This window comes from Gasterosteus aculeatus, chromosome 3, assembly GCF_964276395.1.
Source record: "Gasterosteus aculeatus chromosome 3, fGasAcu3.hap1.1, whole genome shotgun sequence".
Lineage (NCBI taxonomy): Eukaryota > Metazoa > Chordata > Actinopteri > Perciformes > Gasterosteidae > Gasterosteus > Gasterosteus aculeatus.
The window spans coordinates 10901746-10917309 of NC_135690.1; the positions used below are offsets into that span (position 1 = coordinate 10901746).

At 43.9% G+C, this 15564-nt stretch overlaps 1 protein-coding gene across 1 annotated transcript; it reads left to right on the plus strand.

The window, feature by feature from the left end:
- The first annotated feature begins 4369 nt into the window (after positions 1-4369).
- On the plus strand, positions 4370-15504 carry fzr1b (fizzy/cell division cycle 20 related 1b). Its single transcript, XM_040170608.2, has 14 exons — positions 4370-4717; positions 11263-11448; positions 11674-11775; positions 11863-11926; positions 12037-12164; positions 12261-12343; positions 12449-12632; positions 12778-12843; positions 12970-13072; positions 13360-13541; positions 13616-13849; positions 14347-14451; positions 14802-14894; positions 15178-15504. The coding sequence occupies exons 2-14, from the start codon at positions 11371-11373 to the stop codon at positions 15217-15219; spliced, it is 1464 nt and encodes a 487-aa protein (XP_040026542.1). The 5' UTR covers positions 4370-4717; positions 11263-11370; the 3' UTR covers positions 15220-15504.
- Positions 15505-15564: the final 60 nt, after the last annotated feature.

A 15564-nucleotide genomic window follows, 5' to 3' on the forward strand; every position in this document is an offset into this window, starting at 1 on the left:
AGGCGACTGCTGTGTGGTAAACACGGGAGCGGACGCGGGCCATCGTGTTTCCATGGTGGTGGTCCTTACTGCCATGGCAATGGGCAGCGAGCTTGTTTGAAACTCCAACACAAGCCCTGTGGTCGCCGGGTGACTGACGTCAACAGGCTGAACAGGCGGACCGCCCCGTCCCCTGCAGCAAGTGTCTGTTCAGGCCGGACCGGAGGCCCCTCCTGCCAGCGGATCCAGCTAAACAGCCAGTCGACATCCTCTCTCCGCTCCACCAGCCAGCCCGGGGCCCTGGAAGGGGCCAAAGGCTCGGGGCCAAAGGCAGGAGAGGAAGAGAAGCGCTTCCAGCTAAATAAACCTGCTCGCTCCGTGTCCACTTTATAAAAACAAATGTCTTCCTGGAGTTTCTCCAACGGCTGTTTATTTGCAGTTGAGTTGACAGTAAGGACTGAATCAGCCTTCCAGAGAGATGGAGGAATACGGGCTAATGTGGGCCATTCCAGGATAATTCAATAGAGGTGCACGCTTGTGTGTTAATGTGCGTGTGTGTGTGTGTGTGAGCCAGGCAACTTCTTCTTATATTGATAACAATAATACAAAAACGTGATACTTTTTAAGGGGGGATAAATTAGTCACATCCAATATAGAAATTCAAGAAGTAATGTCAGACATCAAAAGCAGACTTGAAAAGGTCTGTTTAGAGTGTTTTTTGTCATTTAGGAAGTGACTCCTCCTTCCCTTCGGGCCTCTTCTTTGCGTGTGTTGTGTTTCATGGAATCATAAGTCAGAGTAAGACAATAGCAGGATGCGTCCTTAACAGTAAATGTCATGAATCATCTACTTATCAAACATGGAGGCAGCGATCATTGTTTCTTCTCAGTGTTACCTCTGCATGCAACCGTGCCAGATATGTGAAAATACATATGTCACAGGTGCAGGTTCTCGGGGGTACCGGAATAAGGCAGGACACGGCAGGTTTGGTTGATAATGCTTTTTATTTACTGTTTCCGTTGTCAGCCCACAGAGAGCTCCCGGCGTCTCTCTCTCGTCCCGGTCGCCCTTACTGCATTTTAAATAACAAAAACAAACACAATCAATACACATTCAGCTCAGCTGAGGCCAATCGCCTTCACCTGGCACCGTTCCCTGAGTCACTCCCCCTCTCTCCCCCTCTCTCTCCCCCTCTGCAGACGAGCCGAAACCACAACCGCCACCACAACATAGAAAAAGTATGGTGGCAGTTATATGATCCTCAGAATGAGCAACAAAATCTCAAAACACACCCAAAATGTATGAAAGCGTGCAGTTTACCTCCGACGTTTGAATCAAATAAACAAACTGAAATATGTGTCTGAGCCAAAATATTATGGCAATTCTTTGAAAAAATACAATGTTGTCGTCTGATGTTAATGATTGACTAAATATGCGTAAAGCGCTTTTCCGTGTCACCTCACATCTATCATGATGCGTTTAAGGACACGGCACCGACCTGACACGTGGTGATTCCTCGGGGCTTTACCCAGCGTGCAGAAAGCCCACGAATTGTTCAGACATGGAAGGGAACATCCCTGCGGGGACGCAGCGGCACACAAGAGCACGCTGTCATCCTTGTTTGTTCAAGAGATAAATAAATAAAACATGTCCTGGATCACACGCATGCTCAAACATGACACACCGAGGCGCACAAATTCTCGCACTAGCACCGACACACGCGGATAAAAACGGTGTGACATAAGAGATGATGTGGCACTTGAAGATGGAGGGATCCCTTTGCACTTGGGAAAAAGGAAGAAAGCTGGAATGGTGAATATTGATTACGTGTGTGCGTAGAACCACACAGACAGATGTCAACTTCTCCAGCAGTTTCCTGCACATAGAATGACGGCTTTCTCTTTTTGTTCCATGTTGCACTGATCAAGATAAAATTGAATCTGCATGTGCTGTTCCTAATTTTGTTGTGGTTGATAATTGCGTGTGGACAAGGGGGGGGGCATATCACGCACTGCTTTGCAGAGACTGAAAAGGGGGGGGAGGGGGGCTCTACAGAATGAATATAACGTCTACAGGGCTGAGACGGACAAACGTTCTCGCTGCAGGCCTGAGAGTTCATCTACACCCATGGCTTGGTTGTGAATCCTAGAGATGTATTGTTAAATATCGGCCCCATGATTCTCCCCGGAAGACCCCCGCATACAGTCCAAAACGTCATGTGGCACAGCTGATGATTTAAAGATAACATTGTTGTTCTATGTTCTTTTGCAGACCTCAGCACGACTCTTTCCATAACACACTTTCCCTGAGAGGATATGAACAATGAAGCTGTACATGTGATGCTGGACAAATGCTGGGCCCGCGTTCAACACCTACAGTGTTACAAAGTAAAGCTCTTCCATGTTCTTTACCGTCCAGAATATTTCGTCGCTGTACGAGGGACGAGATTAGTCAGACCGCTATTGTGTCGTTGTGATCCGCGGGCACTCGGAAAGCTTTCTCTGTGCGATAAGGCCTCGGACTTTTCCTCTCCGCCCTGACCGGGGCAGACAGCGGCTCTAAGCGGTGCCCTCCACGTCGGCATGAGGCTCCTCCACTGTGGGCTCTGATGGATGATGCAGATAAGAAGGGCTGTTGTGACTGGGCCGACTAAAGGCCAAGCAGGGTGATGGCGAGATAGCTTCTTGTTGTCCTTATCTGGTGATCGTGGTGTTTGTGTCTCGGTGCGTCTGCATGTGTGCGCTTGTGCAGGAATGATATCTGATGGAAAAGTACCAACACAACAATCTAAAAATAATCATTTACAGGAAAATGGTCTGCGTTTAAAATCCCACTGGTGAAGAAGTACAGAATAATCAGTAGAATCTACTTATCAAGTAAAATGGCTATAATGAGTATGAAATGAGTCTGTGGTTATGTGACTCACTGCAGTAATTGATGACTTTATTATCTGTTAAAGGCTATAGCTGGAAGAGTTGAAGTTAGTTTGAACTACTTAACATACTGTAGACCAGGTCCTCCAAACCGTCTTAAGTTAAACCCGGCAAACAATGCAAAGATTCAATGGTTTAGAAAATTAAATAAATAACTGCCACTCACATTTGTATTCTTGGAGTTTCCTCTAGTGTTCCCCAAGGCACTTCTGCAGTTGCCATGGGTAACGGGGAAAGACTGCAGCTCAACTACTTAAAAAAAAGAATGAATCACAATTTGATAAGAACATACATCCACATATTGAGTCCGCTGTAACACATGAACACCACGGGTTGGGTGCACATGAAAACTACGCGAGCAAAGACGTTGAAACTCAAAAACACAGCCCAAAGGCACAGCTTTTTTGTGTGAGATGTTACAAGGCCTCCACAGAAAACATATCATCAAGGTCAGTATCACCAGAGATGCCATGTTCTGTCTCCACTCTTTATCCTCTCAGGCCGGTTTGCCAATGTCTCTCTCTCTCTCTCTCTCTCTCTCTCTCTCTCTCTCTCTGCCAGTGTTGGCGTCTGAGAACTAAAACAAAAACACGCATGTGAAACTGATCAAAGAGTAAATCTTTTCCTGTCTGTTCGTTTGCAATGTGTGCTCTCTGTCGGGGTGCAAAATGTAGTATTGTTGTGGGCAAATGTGAGATATTTATCTACTTTAAAGTCACGCTCACGCAGGGTCCCTCAGGCGAGCATGTGCTCTCAATACTCTCACTCTGCTATTGATCACAACACCAATGGCGTGTGAATCAGTGTGAGAGGTTGGTTTTTAAAAGTTATTTTAAAATGCATTAGTTTTTTATGTTTACAGTAAAACACACTCACTCCACATATTGGCAAACATGGGTAATACAATTGTTAACAATTAGAGCTTTAGCGGTTTAAAAGAGCCGTAGGTGAGCTTGTCTGTTTTGAAGCAATGGATACCAACATGTGGGGGGAGCGAGAGATGCATAGCATGAGGAAGAGGAGGAAGACAAAGATCAAGGAGAGCCATAATCACTGAGATTCAAACCCCTGTATTTGATCACGTCAACTTGAAACATTATGTGATTATTTAGATAAAAACTAAAAATTTCTTGGCATTGCTTTTGTTTATTTTACAACATATTTCACAATAAACTACAGTGCATGTGCAATAAGTATGACACCAAACAAGCAAAAAGAATACGTTTCCTGATAAGAAACCTGTTTGTTCAAGTGATAGTGTGGGCGTCATTTGAACAACAGATTCCGTTTTGAAAACACGTAGCAATATTTTGAGTGCGTTTTGCAAGACGGGATTCGTGAGTCGAGTTCTGAGAAAACGAGGCACGGCCTCAGAAAGACGCCTACGCACAAAGAAAAAAACCCCAGTAAGAATACCTCCACGAGCTACATAGCGTGAATTGTCGTGCGGTGCATTTGCGCCACCTCGTGGCAACATGACAACGGCCGCGCGACCGTGAGCGCAGTGCGCGCGCCTACCGCCGCCTCGCTGTCAAGCCGCGCACTGCGTCGACTGCGCGGATCCCAAAACGAGCTTTTTCTGCAACAGCTGATTCAGGTCGCCATTTTTTTTTTTCGTCACGAACATAAACAACCATCAGTCGCGTCGGGCATTTGGATGTATCGCTGTTTGGAAGAAAGCGACGACAGCCTCCCCCCCCCCCTCTCCTCCTCCTCCTCCTCCTCCTCGCTGCAGAGCCTCCTTTCCTCGTTCAACCCGAAAAGATGGCGATTGATTTGGTCACCTGAGCCTCCGCGTCGGTCGGGTAAGAGAGCGACCGGCTTGCCGTCGGCCGGCCGTTGCGTTGCTCGCGAAGGCACGATGCCATGACAACGAACGCGGCTGTCGAGCGTCGAGCGATTTAACGCCGACGTCTCGCCGCACCGCAGACGAAGACTCGGCCCTTTAAACCCCTCGTACACCGACAGCACCGTCGCACCTGACAACTGCGGTCATGTGGACCGCATTTCAAAATGAAACGTGCCTCTATTTAAGGTGTTACGGTAAAAGGGCTTCCAGCCTTTTGTAAAGTGTCATATCCCAATCTTTGTACTGTCTTTAAACCAGATCCAAAAATAGTAACACTCTGCTTTCACTTGATCCCAGTTCACATTGACCTCCTATATGCTCGTGTACATTTCCATGAAATATTACTGAATAGTTGAGTAAATAGTAGTAGTAGTAAAGATGATATGATATTCGTCTTTTCTCAATCCTTGAACGGTCTTTAAACGAATTCCAAAAAAATATTTCATATTACTTTATAGGTTTTGAGAAAAGTAAAGATGAAAATCAGTTAATATAGCATGATATTTGTCTTTTCTCAATCTTTGAACTGTCTTTAAACCAAATCCAACCAAGACTCTGCTTTCGCTTTATCCTAGTTCATGTTGACATTAAAATGTGTTATAGTCTATATTTTTCGTCAAATACTAATAATGTTGTAAAGTAAAAATCTAATCCCTGATCTATAAAACATTTATTAAGGTTTAATCATACATTCATTATTGAGATTTGGCTATTTAGATATTCTAAATAAATCTGTAGTTTACAATTTGCATTCACAATACTGTGGATGTATTTAATAGGAGCAGTATGGACTAAGGGTTAAAAGGTTATATTGTAATTTCACATACACACAAACAGAAGGCCCAGATGGAGGAAGACATGGTGAAGGTACACATCACCTTCAATTTCATTTCATTTAATAGAAAATGTATTTAACCCTCCTATTACTTTTAAGGTCAATTTGACCCCATTCAATGTTTAATGTCTCTAAATAGATAATTAACATAATTTCTTTATGACTTTTCCTAATTTAACGGGGACAACTGGGTAAACATAAAATGAACATGATATGTTTCCAATGTCCTGTACACATGTTGCACCCATCAGTGATTGAAATGTTGTGGTATGTAAGAAAGTTTGCAATCCAGGGTCAGATTAAAAATCAAGGAATATGTGTCTAATTTCAAATGAAATAAAAACGTAAAACAGAGGCTTCAATTTCCGTATTGTGGAACATTTGCTATCATCTGTAGTAACACATTGATATGTCCGTACTCTGCCTACCTACGTTATTTGGGTTTGTAAAGTTGATTGTCTGTCAATTAAAATAACATTTTACAATCGGTACTATAGATTGTCAGATTTGTATAAAAAAAAAAATTCAAATTTGAACACAATTTTATTTGATGGTGAATTCATGTTTGAAGTAAGGTCTATCTTTCTCAAATGAATTAATAAACTTTTCCTTTTCCGGATTTAGTGTGACAGTTGCAGCCGGTGGTTCCATGCAGACTGCCTGCAGATCCAAAAAGCACAGCTGACACAGATTAAGAACAATGATGGGATTTGCACTTTGTGCAGTAATTAAATCCGCATTCAGTATTTCTTATGTTCTTTGTCTCTTTATATGCCTACGCGCCGTATCGAATAGAATATTCTATACATGTCATTTTCACTAACTTTGCCTTAAATTTTCTCAGAAACTATACTGTAATATTTCATGGAAATTTACATGAGCAGGTCTATATATATATATATATATATATATATATATATATATATATATATATATATATATATATGTATATATATATATATGTATATATATATATATATGTATATATATATATATATATATATATATATATATATATGTATATATATATATATATATATATATATATATATATATATATATATATATATATATATATATATATATATATAGACAGATAAACAGATAAATAGATAAACAGTCGTTTTAATAATGGCGGTATTGTGCTATGAAAACAATCACAATTTGGGGGGCAAATTGTGACAATATTACGTTTTCCCTTGAGGACCAACATAGCTATTACACATTTTGCTGTGAGACTCATATTTCTGTTTTCATAGCCCGATACCGCCATTATTAAAAGGAAGAATGTTTACGAGAGAACGGATCAGATTAAAGAGCTTTTGTCAGAAGATATGCGTAAATATGGCCGCTTTTTCAAGCCGTCATTGGCGGGTTGTAGAAGTGGGTTGGATTCACGGAGGGAGATCTCCGCAAACGGCGGTTTGCTGGTCGAGAGGTGCACAAAGTTGTGGAGGAAAATACGGGACAAATGTGTCCGCGATGAAAAGCAGCAGTGGCGATGCACGGGGCAATAAAGTCTATGATAAATAAACTAACCAACAACTTCCACACACAAAGACGTGACTCTCTAGGTAGTCTTCAACAAAAACACGTTACTCCACCTGTTGTTCGGGCGGTCAAGACTTTTAGAACCATGAATTGAAACGAGTGCGTCGACGCAGACGCAGAAGCATGCGCCAGCCTTAATAGGAAATCCCCTCTAACCCTCCCAGCAGTCAGTTTAGGTTGTTGAACCGCTCTTAGTCTGGACTCTCGCCTGAAGCTGGTTGGACAACACTACTCACAGGGTCACTGAGCCACTCAAACTCCTCCACCACGTTAAGGTGGCGGTTCATGGAGGAGATGACTATGTGTATTTATGTGTATGACTATGAGTATGTGTATTTATTTGTTTTTATTTGTATGTGTATGACTATGTGTATGTGTATTTATTTGTATGTGTATGACTATGTGTATGTGTATTTATTTGTATGTGTATGACTATGTGTATGTGTATTTATGTGTACATCTATGTGTACTTATGTTTATGTGTGTGACTATGTGTATGTGTATTTATGTGTGTGACTATGTGTATGTGTATTTATGTGTATGACTATGTGTATGTGTATTTATGTGTATGACTATGTGTATGTGTATTTATGTGTACATCTATGTGTACTTATGTTTATGTGTGTGACTATGTGTATGTGTATTTATGTGTGTGACTATGTGTATGTGTATTTATGTGTATGACTATGTGTATGTGTATTTATGTGTATGACTATGTGTATGTGTATTTATGTGTACATCTATGTGTACTTATGTTTATGTGTGTGACTATGTGTATGTGTATTTATGTGTGTGACTATGTGTATGTGTATTTATGTGTGTGACTATGTGTATGTGTATTTATGTGTACATCTATGTGTACTTATGGTTATGTGTGTGACTATGTGTATAATGTATAAGTGATGTGTTTCTACTGGTGTTCAGTCTGCGATGTTCAGCCCTGGAGGATCTTACGGCTCTTCTTCTCTTCTTTTTCGGACCTCTTAGTCTCCTGGTCCTGCATTTTGCGCTTCATCTTGTCCATCTCCGTCTGTCTGTCTTGCATCCTTCTTCCGAAGATGCCCCTCTTCTTCTTCTTCAAGTCCAGACAGATGTTTTCAAGGAGTGTGTTTTCGTCCTGCAACTGTTTCACATTTCTGATCACAATCTGATGTTCTTCAGTTATCACGTCCATCTCTTCGAGTAGGTTGACAATGAGGGGTACGTCCTTCTCTTGTTGCTCAGGCATACCATCCCTCCAGTGCTTTAGCTGTTTGTATTCTTCCTCCAACTGTTGGTAGTTGGACAACTGCGTGTTCAACTCCTTGTGCAGAGCAATGTTGTCGGAGAACAGTCCTGCTATTCTGTCTTGTTTGCACTTCAGTTGATTGCAGATCCTTGTTTCCAGATCTTTGAATTTCTCTTCCTCGCTGATGAGCTGTTGTTGAGTCTCTCTCAGCTTATGTGAGAGGCTTTCCTTCTCTTTGTTGACGTCCAGGGTTGCACTGAACTTCTTGAGCATCAGATTCTCCACCTCGTTGGCCATCTCCTGGTACTTTACCTGAAGGGCTTCCATCGCCTCTTGTTGTAGGGCGAGGTCTTGGGTAGTCTTTTTCTCCAGATCCTCGTACTTTTGTTTCCAGCTCTCGTTGCTGACGAGGGGCTCTGTGGACTCTGTGAGCCCCAGAGACAAACCCTCGTTCTTCTTGAAGAGATTAAGGTTCTGGAGAATTTGGTCAGAAAGTTTGGCCTCATACTCTTGAACCATCCTCTCCTTCTCCTGGTGACTGATGAGCTGGGCTTCAGCCATCTTTTCCTCCTGTACTCTCAGACGCTCCAGCAGGTGGAAGTTTTCGGGCGGCATCTCTCGGCTGTTGTTGGTTTCAGCCGTGGACATCTGCTGACTCTCCAGGATCTTGATCCTGTCGTTGGCGATCTCCAGACTGCTCTCCAGTTGCGTGATTTCCAGTTTCTTATTTTTGATGACAAGGCAAAAACTGTTCCTCTCAATCTCAAAATCCCTCTCACAGGTCTCGAGGAATGTCACCCGTTGGGTCAGATAGTAGACGTCATCGTTGGCACGTTTGAGTGCCTGATTCCGATTGAATGTTTTCGGTGGAGGGCCTGAGCCGCACCGAGGGGCTCCAGCTCCATATTTCTGTCTGTTTCCCAGATACATTGTATGAATAATACTTTGTGCTGGTATAAGAATGGACTGTTGTTTTAAAATACGTTTCGTGGTCGTGAAAGACAAATCCGGCTGATAACTTGTATACTCACAAGAAACCAACTGCTTGCTAGCTCGACTTGAAAGGCAGTGAACAAATTGGGTTCCAAAAGCTGCTTATAAACACTTTGACGATGATGTCATTGATGAAGTCATTGATGATGTCATTGATGATGTCATTGAGATCAAAGCAGTTGCCATGGCTGCAATGGATTCCGTTGCTGAGGAACCGTTGCTATGGAAACCATTCCAGTAAAAGACATCACTGCTTGCAGTTGTCTGGTTCTTCTAGGATTTTTGACCGTTTCGGAGTCGAGAGCAGAGAAATCAAGGATATTTGGATATTTGGCCAATGTTTGATAACCGACCGCTGCCAGTTCAGTGTTTCCCATCATTATAAACAGGGGTGCGACCCCCACCTCTCTCCCCCATGACGTAGTAAACCTGGGGGAGACACGGCAGTCTACCGAATCAATGCGAACAACGTGTGTGTGACTCGTGTCGCTGGAAAATGGGTTGTGGTTTCATCTGTTTTAAGTCAGATACATTTGTTGTTGTTGTTGTTTCCACCATTCCAACGGCAGGTCACGTGATCTGCAGGCACCTTCTGACCTACAGTAACGGATGGCCGGAGTTTGGATGCAGATAAAAAAGGAGCAGTGCGTAAAACTGAAGATAAAATTGAACTTTATTAATCCCCAAATAAATGATTGTGCCAGATATTCGTTAAAGATCACTTCAAAATAACAGCAAATAACAATAGGATGGAAAATATCAACACATGCAGTACGAAAAATAGACATTAGAAATGTTACTGAAAAAATACTGACACCATTGCACCAAGCAGGATCTGATTCCGAGGTGTGGAGAGTATTTCTTCCACAGGACCTGGAGGACGATTTACGCTGAGCAGCACACCTTTGACCTGTCCACTGTCTACTGAACTCTAAATGGACGGAAACATTCATCTGTGATGCAGGATCATCACAGATGTTTGCAAATTCTGAACTTTGATTGAACCTAAAAATAAATGTCACACGCTTTGAAAATACTGCAGGTCAGTGTTAAGATATTTATTTCGAATGTCGCTGAACTAGGCGTACTATATAAAAGGAAATTAAGAGTTGTATTCACAACCCAGTCTCACAGCAAAATGTGTAATAGCTACGTTGGTCCACAAGGGAAAACGTAGTATTGTCAGTATTGTCATAGAGAGTCACGTCTTTGTGTGTGGAAGTTGTTGGTTTGTTTATTTATCATAGACTTTATTGCCCCGTGCATCGCCACTGTTGCTTTTCATCGCGGACACATTTGTCCCGTATTTTCCTCCACAACTTTGTGCACCTCCCGACCAGCAAACCGACGTTTGCGGAGATCTCCCTCCATGAATTGGAGACCATCCTCAACATGAACTAGGATGAAAGTGAAAAGCAGAGTGTTACTAATGTTCGATCTGATTTAAAGACTGACTCAAAGACTGAGAAAAGACGAATATCATGTCATTGTTACTGATTTCATCTTTACTTTTCTCACAAACTATACATTATTATTATTAATATTTCATGGAAATGTACATGAGCATATCTGAGGAGGAGGTCAACATGAATTGGGATCAAGTGAAAGCAGAGTGTTACTATTTTTGGATCTGGTTTAAAGACAGTTCAAAGATTGGGATGTGACACTTTACAAATAGGCGATTAGTGCCTTTAAGGCTGTAAGCCCTTTTACCGTAACACCTTAAATAGAGGCACATTTCATTTTGAAATGCGGTCCACATGACCGCAGTCACCTGACACACGCGTACACACACCGTGCTGACCGGGCCGTTCGGTATGTGTGCATCCGGCTGCTTGTGGTATCCATGTGAATTCACGTCAACCTGATTGTTTTTGTTGTTTCCCCCCCACAGAGATGGGAATCCAGGGTGGGTTTCCTCACCGGGAGGGAGCGGAGGTTTAAAGAGGCGGGCGGGGAGGGCAGGAAAGGGGGCCTTTGCTGCCCGTCGGTCCCTGAGGAGATGGACCAAGAGTACGAGAGACGGCTGCTGAGGCAAATCAACCACCAGAACCTGCCGACAGAGGCCCGCCTGTCAAAGGTCAGGCGCAGGGAATGATGGGAAATCCTTTCATGGTTGAGGATGCTGGTTCATCTCAGTAGTGCATCATCCTGTGTGTGTGTGTGTGTGTGTGTGTGTGTGTGTGTTTGTGTGTGTGGTACCTGGTTGTTTGCATACATATTAAACACAATTTAGTGGGGCGCGAGTAATGCTAAGCTATATTTAAAGATAGTAACGACCCTGCTCTCTCTTTCTCCACTGCAGTGTGGAAGTGCTACTTGCAGTCCCGTGAGCATTAGGTCAGGGGACCGCTTCATTCCCACACGAGCCGGAAGCAACTGGAGCATCAACTTCCACTACGCTAATGTAAGCAGCCTTTTAGCGCTGCGCCACAAAAACACATGTATGATAAAAAATTTAAAAATGGACGTACTGTTGCTTTTCTCTATGCAGGAGAACTGCCGCTCCCCAAATCAGACCCATAAAGTAAAGGATGCCACTTCGGATTCAAGCAAAGGTCAGACATTTTTACCGGTCTGTCTGCTGCTGTTTTTTGGGTGGGGTTCTGAGCGATATCTCTCCACCATTGTGTGTCTCCATCACCGTTTTCCACTGCCACCCCTCCAGATGCTGTGGCATACGCTGCTCTTTTGAGGAATGAGTTACTGGGGGCGGGGATAGAGAGCGTGCCAGACACTCACACTGACGACCGGCGTCCCTCTGTCCGCTCTCAAGACTCTCACAGCCTTTTTAGGGTAAGAGTCGTGAAAAAAACGAAGAAATATAACTTCCTCAATAGCTCCTACAAAGTCCCTGAATACAATTCCGCTTTGTGTGTCTGTTCCCTGCAGTACGCTGTCCACACTAAGAGAGTGCCTTTCGATAGCGATAATGAAGTCTCCCCTTACTCCCTTTCTCCGCTTAGTAACAAGAGGTATGACGAGTATGTCACGCGCTGCACACTGAGCAGCCACGGTGCTTTTAAACAAGGCTGTCAGATAATGTGGGTCACGCTGTTCCTTCCTCGATGTTTCCGTAGCCACAAGCTGCTCCGGTCCCCTCGCAAACCACCGCGTAAGATCTCCAAGATCCCCTTCAAAGTGCTGGATGCTCCGGAGCTGCAGGATGACTTCTACCTCAACCTGGTAGACTGGTCAGCGGGCAACTTGCTCAGTGTGGGTCTGGGAGCCTGCGTCTACCTGTGGAGTGCCTGCACCAGCCAGGTCGGAGGACTGACCTAAAATACATTTATATACAGCTTGCGTTTTATGATAGAATTTCTTCTCAATCTAAAAGGGAAGAAATACAAATCTGCACCTGATCTGCTTCATCTTAGATTTAGATGTGATGTTTTTTGTGTCCAAACAGGTGACGAGGTTATGTGACCTTTCCGTGGATGGAGACTCGGTTACGTCAGTTTGCTGGAATGAGCGGGTGAGCAGCCGCAGCACATTATTACTGCTGCTTATTTAAAGCGAGGAGTATACGCGAAAAATGCTCCAAGTGAAGAAATAATGGGAAAGATAACAGTGTGTTTGACTTTGGCTCTGGTCTTATTAGGGGAGTCTTGTTGCTGTCGGAACCCATAAGGGTTACGTTCAGATCTGGGACGCAGCAGGAGGGAGGAAGCTTACCAGCCTGGAGGGTCACTCAGCACGTGTAGGTCAGTCATAGCTGCAGAAAAGCGGGATCACCAACTGCTGATTAAACTCAGTTCGAGTGTCCTTTTAGCAAACATAAAAGAGAACCCCCCCCTCCCCCATTTTTGATTTGATTTTTTTTTGCGCTTTACCGCTTTTACTTTTTACTATTCTTTTTTTGTTAATAGCCCAAAACTGAATTTTCCCGCTTTTTTTGCACGAGAAAACGTGTTATTACCATATAAGAAACACCGGATGGATTGCAGATGAAATGTGACCCCCCTCCGTCCCCACCCTTTGTGTTGTCAAGGTGCCCTGGCATGGAACGGCGAGCAGCTGTCGTCGGGGAGTCGGGACAGAGTGATCTTACAGCGGGATGTCAGGACCTCCCCATCAGCTGAGCGCAGGCTGCAGGGTCACAGGCAAGAAGTGTGCGGTCTCAAATGGTCCCCCGACCACCAGCACTTGGCGTCCGGAGGCAACGACAACAAGGTGAGATACTTTTCAAACTGTGGTCGGGCACAGTGAACAGGGTTAACCCCCCCTCCTTGTGGTCCCCTGCCCAGCTGTTGGTGTGGAACAGCTCCAGCCTTCTCCCCGTGCAGCAGTACAGCGACCACCTGGCGGCAGTGAAGGCCATCGCCTGGTCCCCCCACCAACACGGGCTGCTGGCGTCGGGGGGCGGCACCGCCGACCGCTGCCTGCGCTTCTGGAACACTCTGACGGGTCAGGCGCTGCAGAGCACGGACACTGGCTCGCAGGTCTGCAACCTGGCGTGGTCCAAACACGCCAACGAGCTGGTGAGGACTGAGACTAAGAAACGTGCCGTGGTTAATGAAATGTTTTTAAATATTTTTTTAAATGGTGTCCATGGTAACCAATTATTGTAATGCAATACTAGGATCACATCTCGGAGAGAAATAACAGCCCGACCCCATGTAAAATGTTATTACCACGTTAAAAATGTGTTACACAAAACCAACATGTTACAGTGTCTAGCCACATAATAACAGGTTTGTTTCATTTTTACTTAAGTTATTTTGACCCATTAATATACTGGCCAATATTTGTACATATATTTATGCATGTTTGTACAATCCCATATGATTCAATGCAGTATCTTTGCAATAACAAGCTACTGTTTAATGTTCAGTCTTTCTTGGTACAGAAAGTGCTGATTCAACTGTATAGTAGGACTGAGCTCTAGTGGGTGTTTTCTGATAGTTGCCTCTTTATGATATATTACCAATTGGACGTGTATACATTCTTTAGCCGATTTCTCCCTCTCTGTGTACAGGTGAGCACTCACGGCTACTCTCAGAACCAGGTCCTGGTGTGGAAGTATCCGTCACTAACACAGGTGGCCAAGTTGACTGGACACTCTTACAGAGTGCTGTACCTGGTAAGACTGCCGATTTAAACGAAAGACCAAGCGGGTTCAGGGACACTGTAACTGGAGTACCAACTAGATGTACACACATGTAACTGCAATATAATACAAATCAGCTTTAAATTCCTCTGCACAGCACTGTGCACGTTCAACAGTAATGTATGCAACGGGGCAACAGTCACAACACACAATGTTAGACGGCCGTGGGCGCTCACGCTTGTTTATGGCTGCAGGGATCAGGCTCGCCCCTAAAGCACAGCCTCTCTGCCTGTCTGTGCTCTGAACCTGCGTCCATACAAGGAATTCAAGTTTAAAATGTTCACCGTGTCACCGGCTCCTCTCTGTTGGTCCTCCCTTCTCAGGCTGTGTCACCGGATGGGGAGGCCATCGTTACAGGAGCCGGGGACGAGACGCTACGTTTCTGGAACGTCTTCAGTAAGACACGCTGCACCAAGGTACACAGTCCACACATAGCTGGAGCCGCCCCCACTTAGACAGTTAGTTCACTAAACCGTCTTTTTGATTTAAGTCGATTGCGATTTTGTCATTTGTCATCTTAAAAGAATGCTTTCTTCACGTTGAGTGAGCGAGGTGATTGTCTAATTGCAGATCTCTAGAAATGCCAGGGGCCTCTTTGTGTTTTTATTTGAGCATCTAATCAAGTCCCTGAACTGAACTGTGGATTCAGGGACAATCAGACGTATTGTAATGTTTGGACTTTCCCCTTTTTATTTCCAGGAATCAAAGTCAGTGCTGAACCTCTTCACAAGAATACGATAGTGAACAGACCCGGTTTGGACTCCAGAACTGTTGGTGAAATGCAGAGTCAGCAGCGGCACTTATAGACTATCGCTGAGAGTTCTCTCTCATCTCGGTGCACCAACCACCAATAGGGCCGTCCGAGTTTTCTACTGAGGATGCAATCCCAACTTCCAACAACTGCCATCCCTCACAGTGAAGTCACTGATTAAAAAACAAAAAAACAAGCAGTCTATTGTCAGGACATATTGTCTGCTTAAAGTCATCATTGATATCTTTTTCTGTTGTGTAAGTGATGTATATATATTAGCGGAAGTATACATGTCATAAGCTATGTAAGATAATAATGTCAAAGAAGATGAGGAG

Coding starts and splice junctions, on each gene's coding strand:
- fzr1b (XM_040170608.2), top strand. CDS start 11,371: ATGGACCAAGAGTACGAGAGACGGCTGCTGAGGCAAATCAACCACCAG. Junction 11,449..11,673: donor CAGAGGCCCGCCTGTCAAAG/GTCAGGCGCAGG, acceptor TCTCCACTGCAG/TGTGGAAGTGCTACTTGCAG. Junction 12,844..12,969: donor CAGTTTGCTGGAATGAGCGG/GTGAGCAGCCGC, acceptor TGGTCTTATTAG/GGGAGTCTTGTTGCTGTCGG.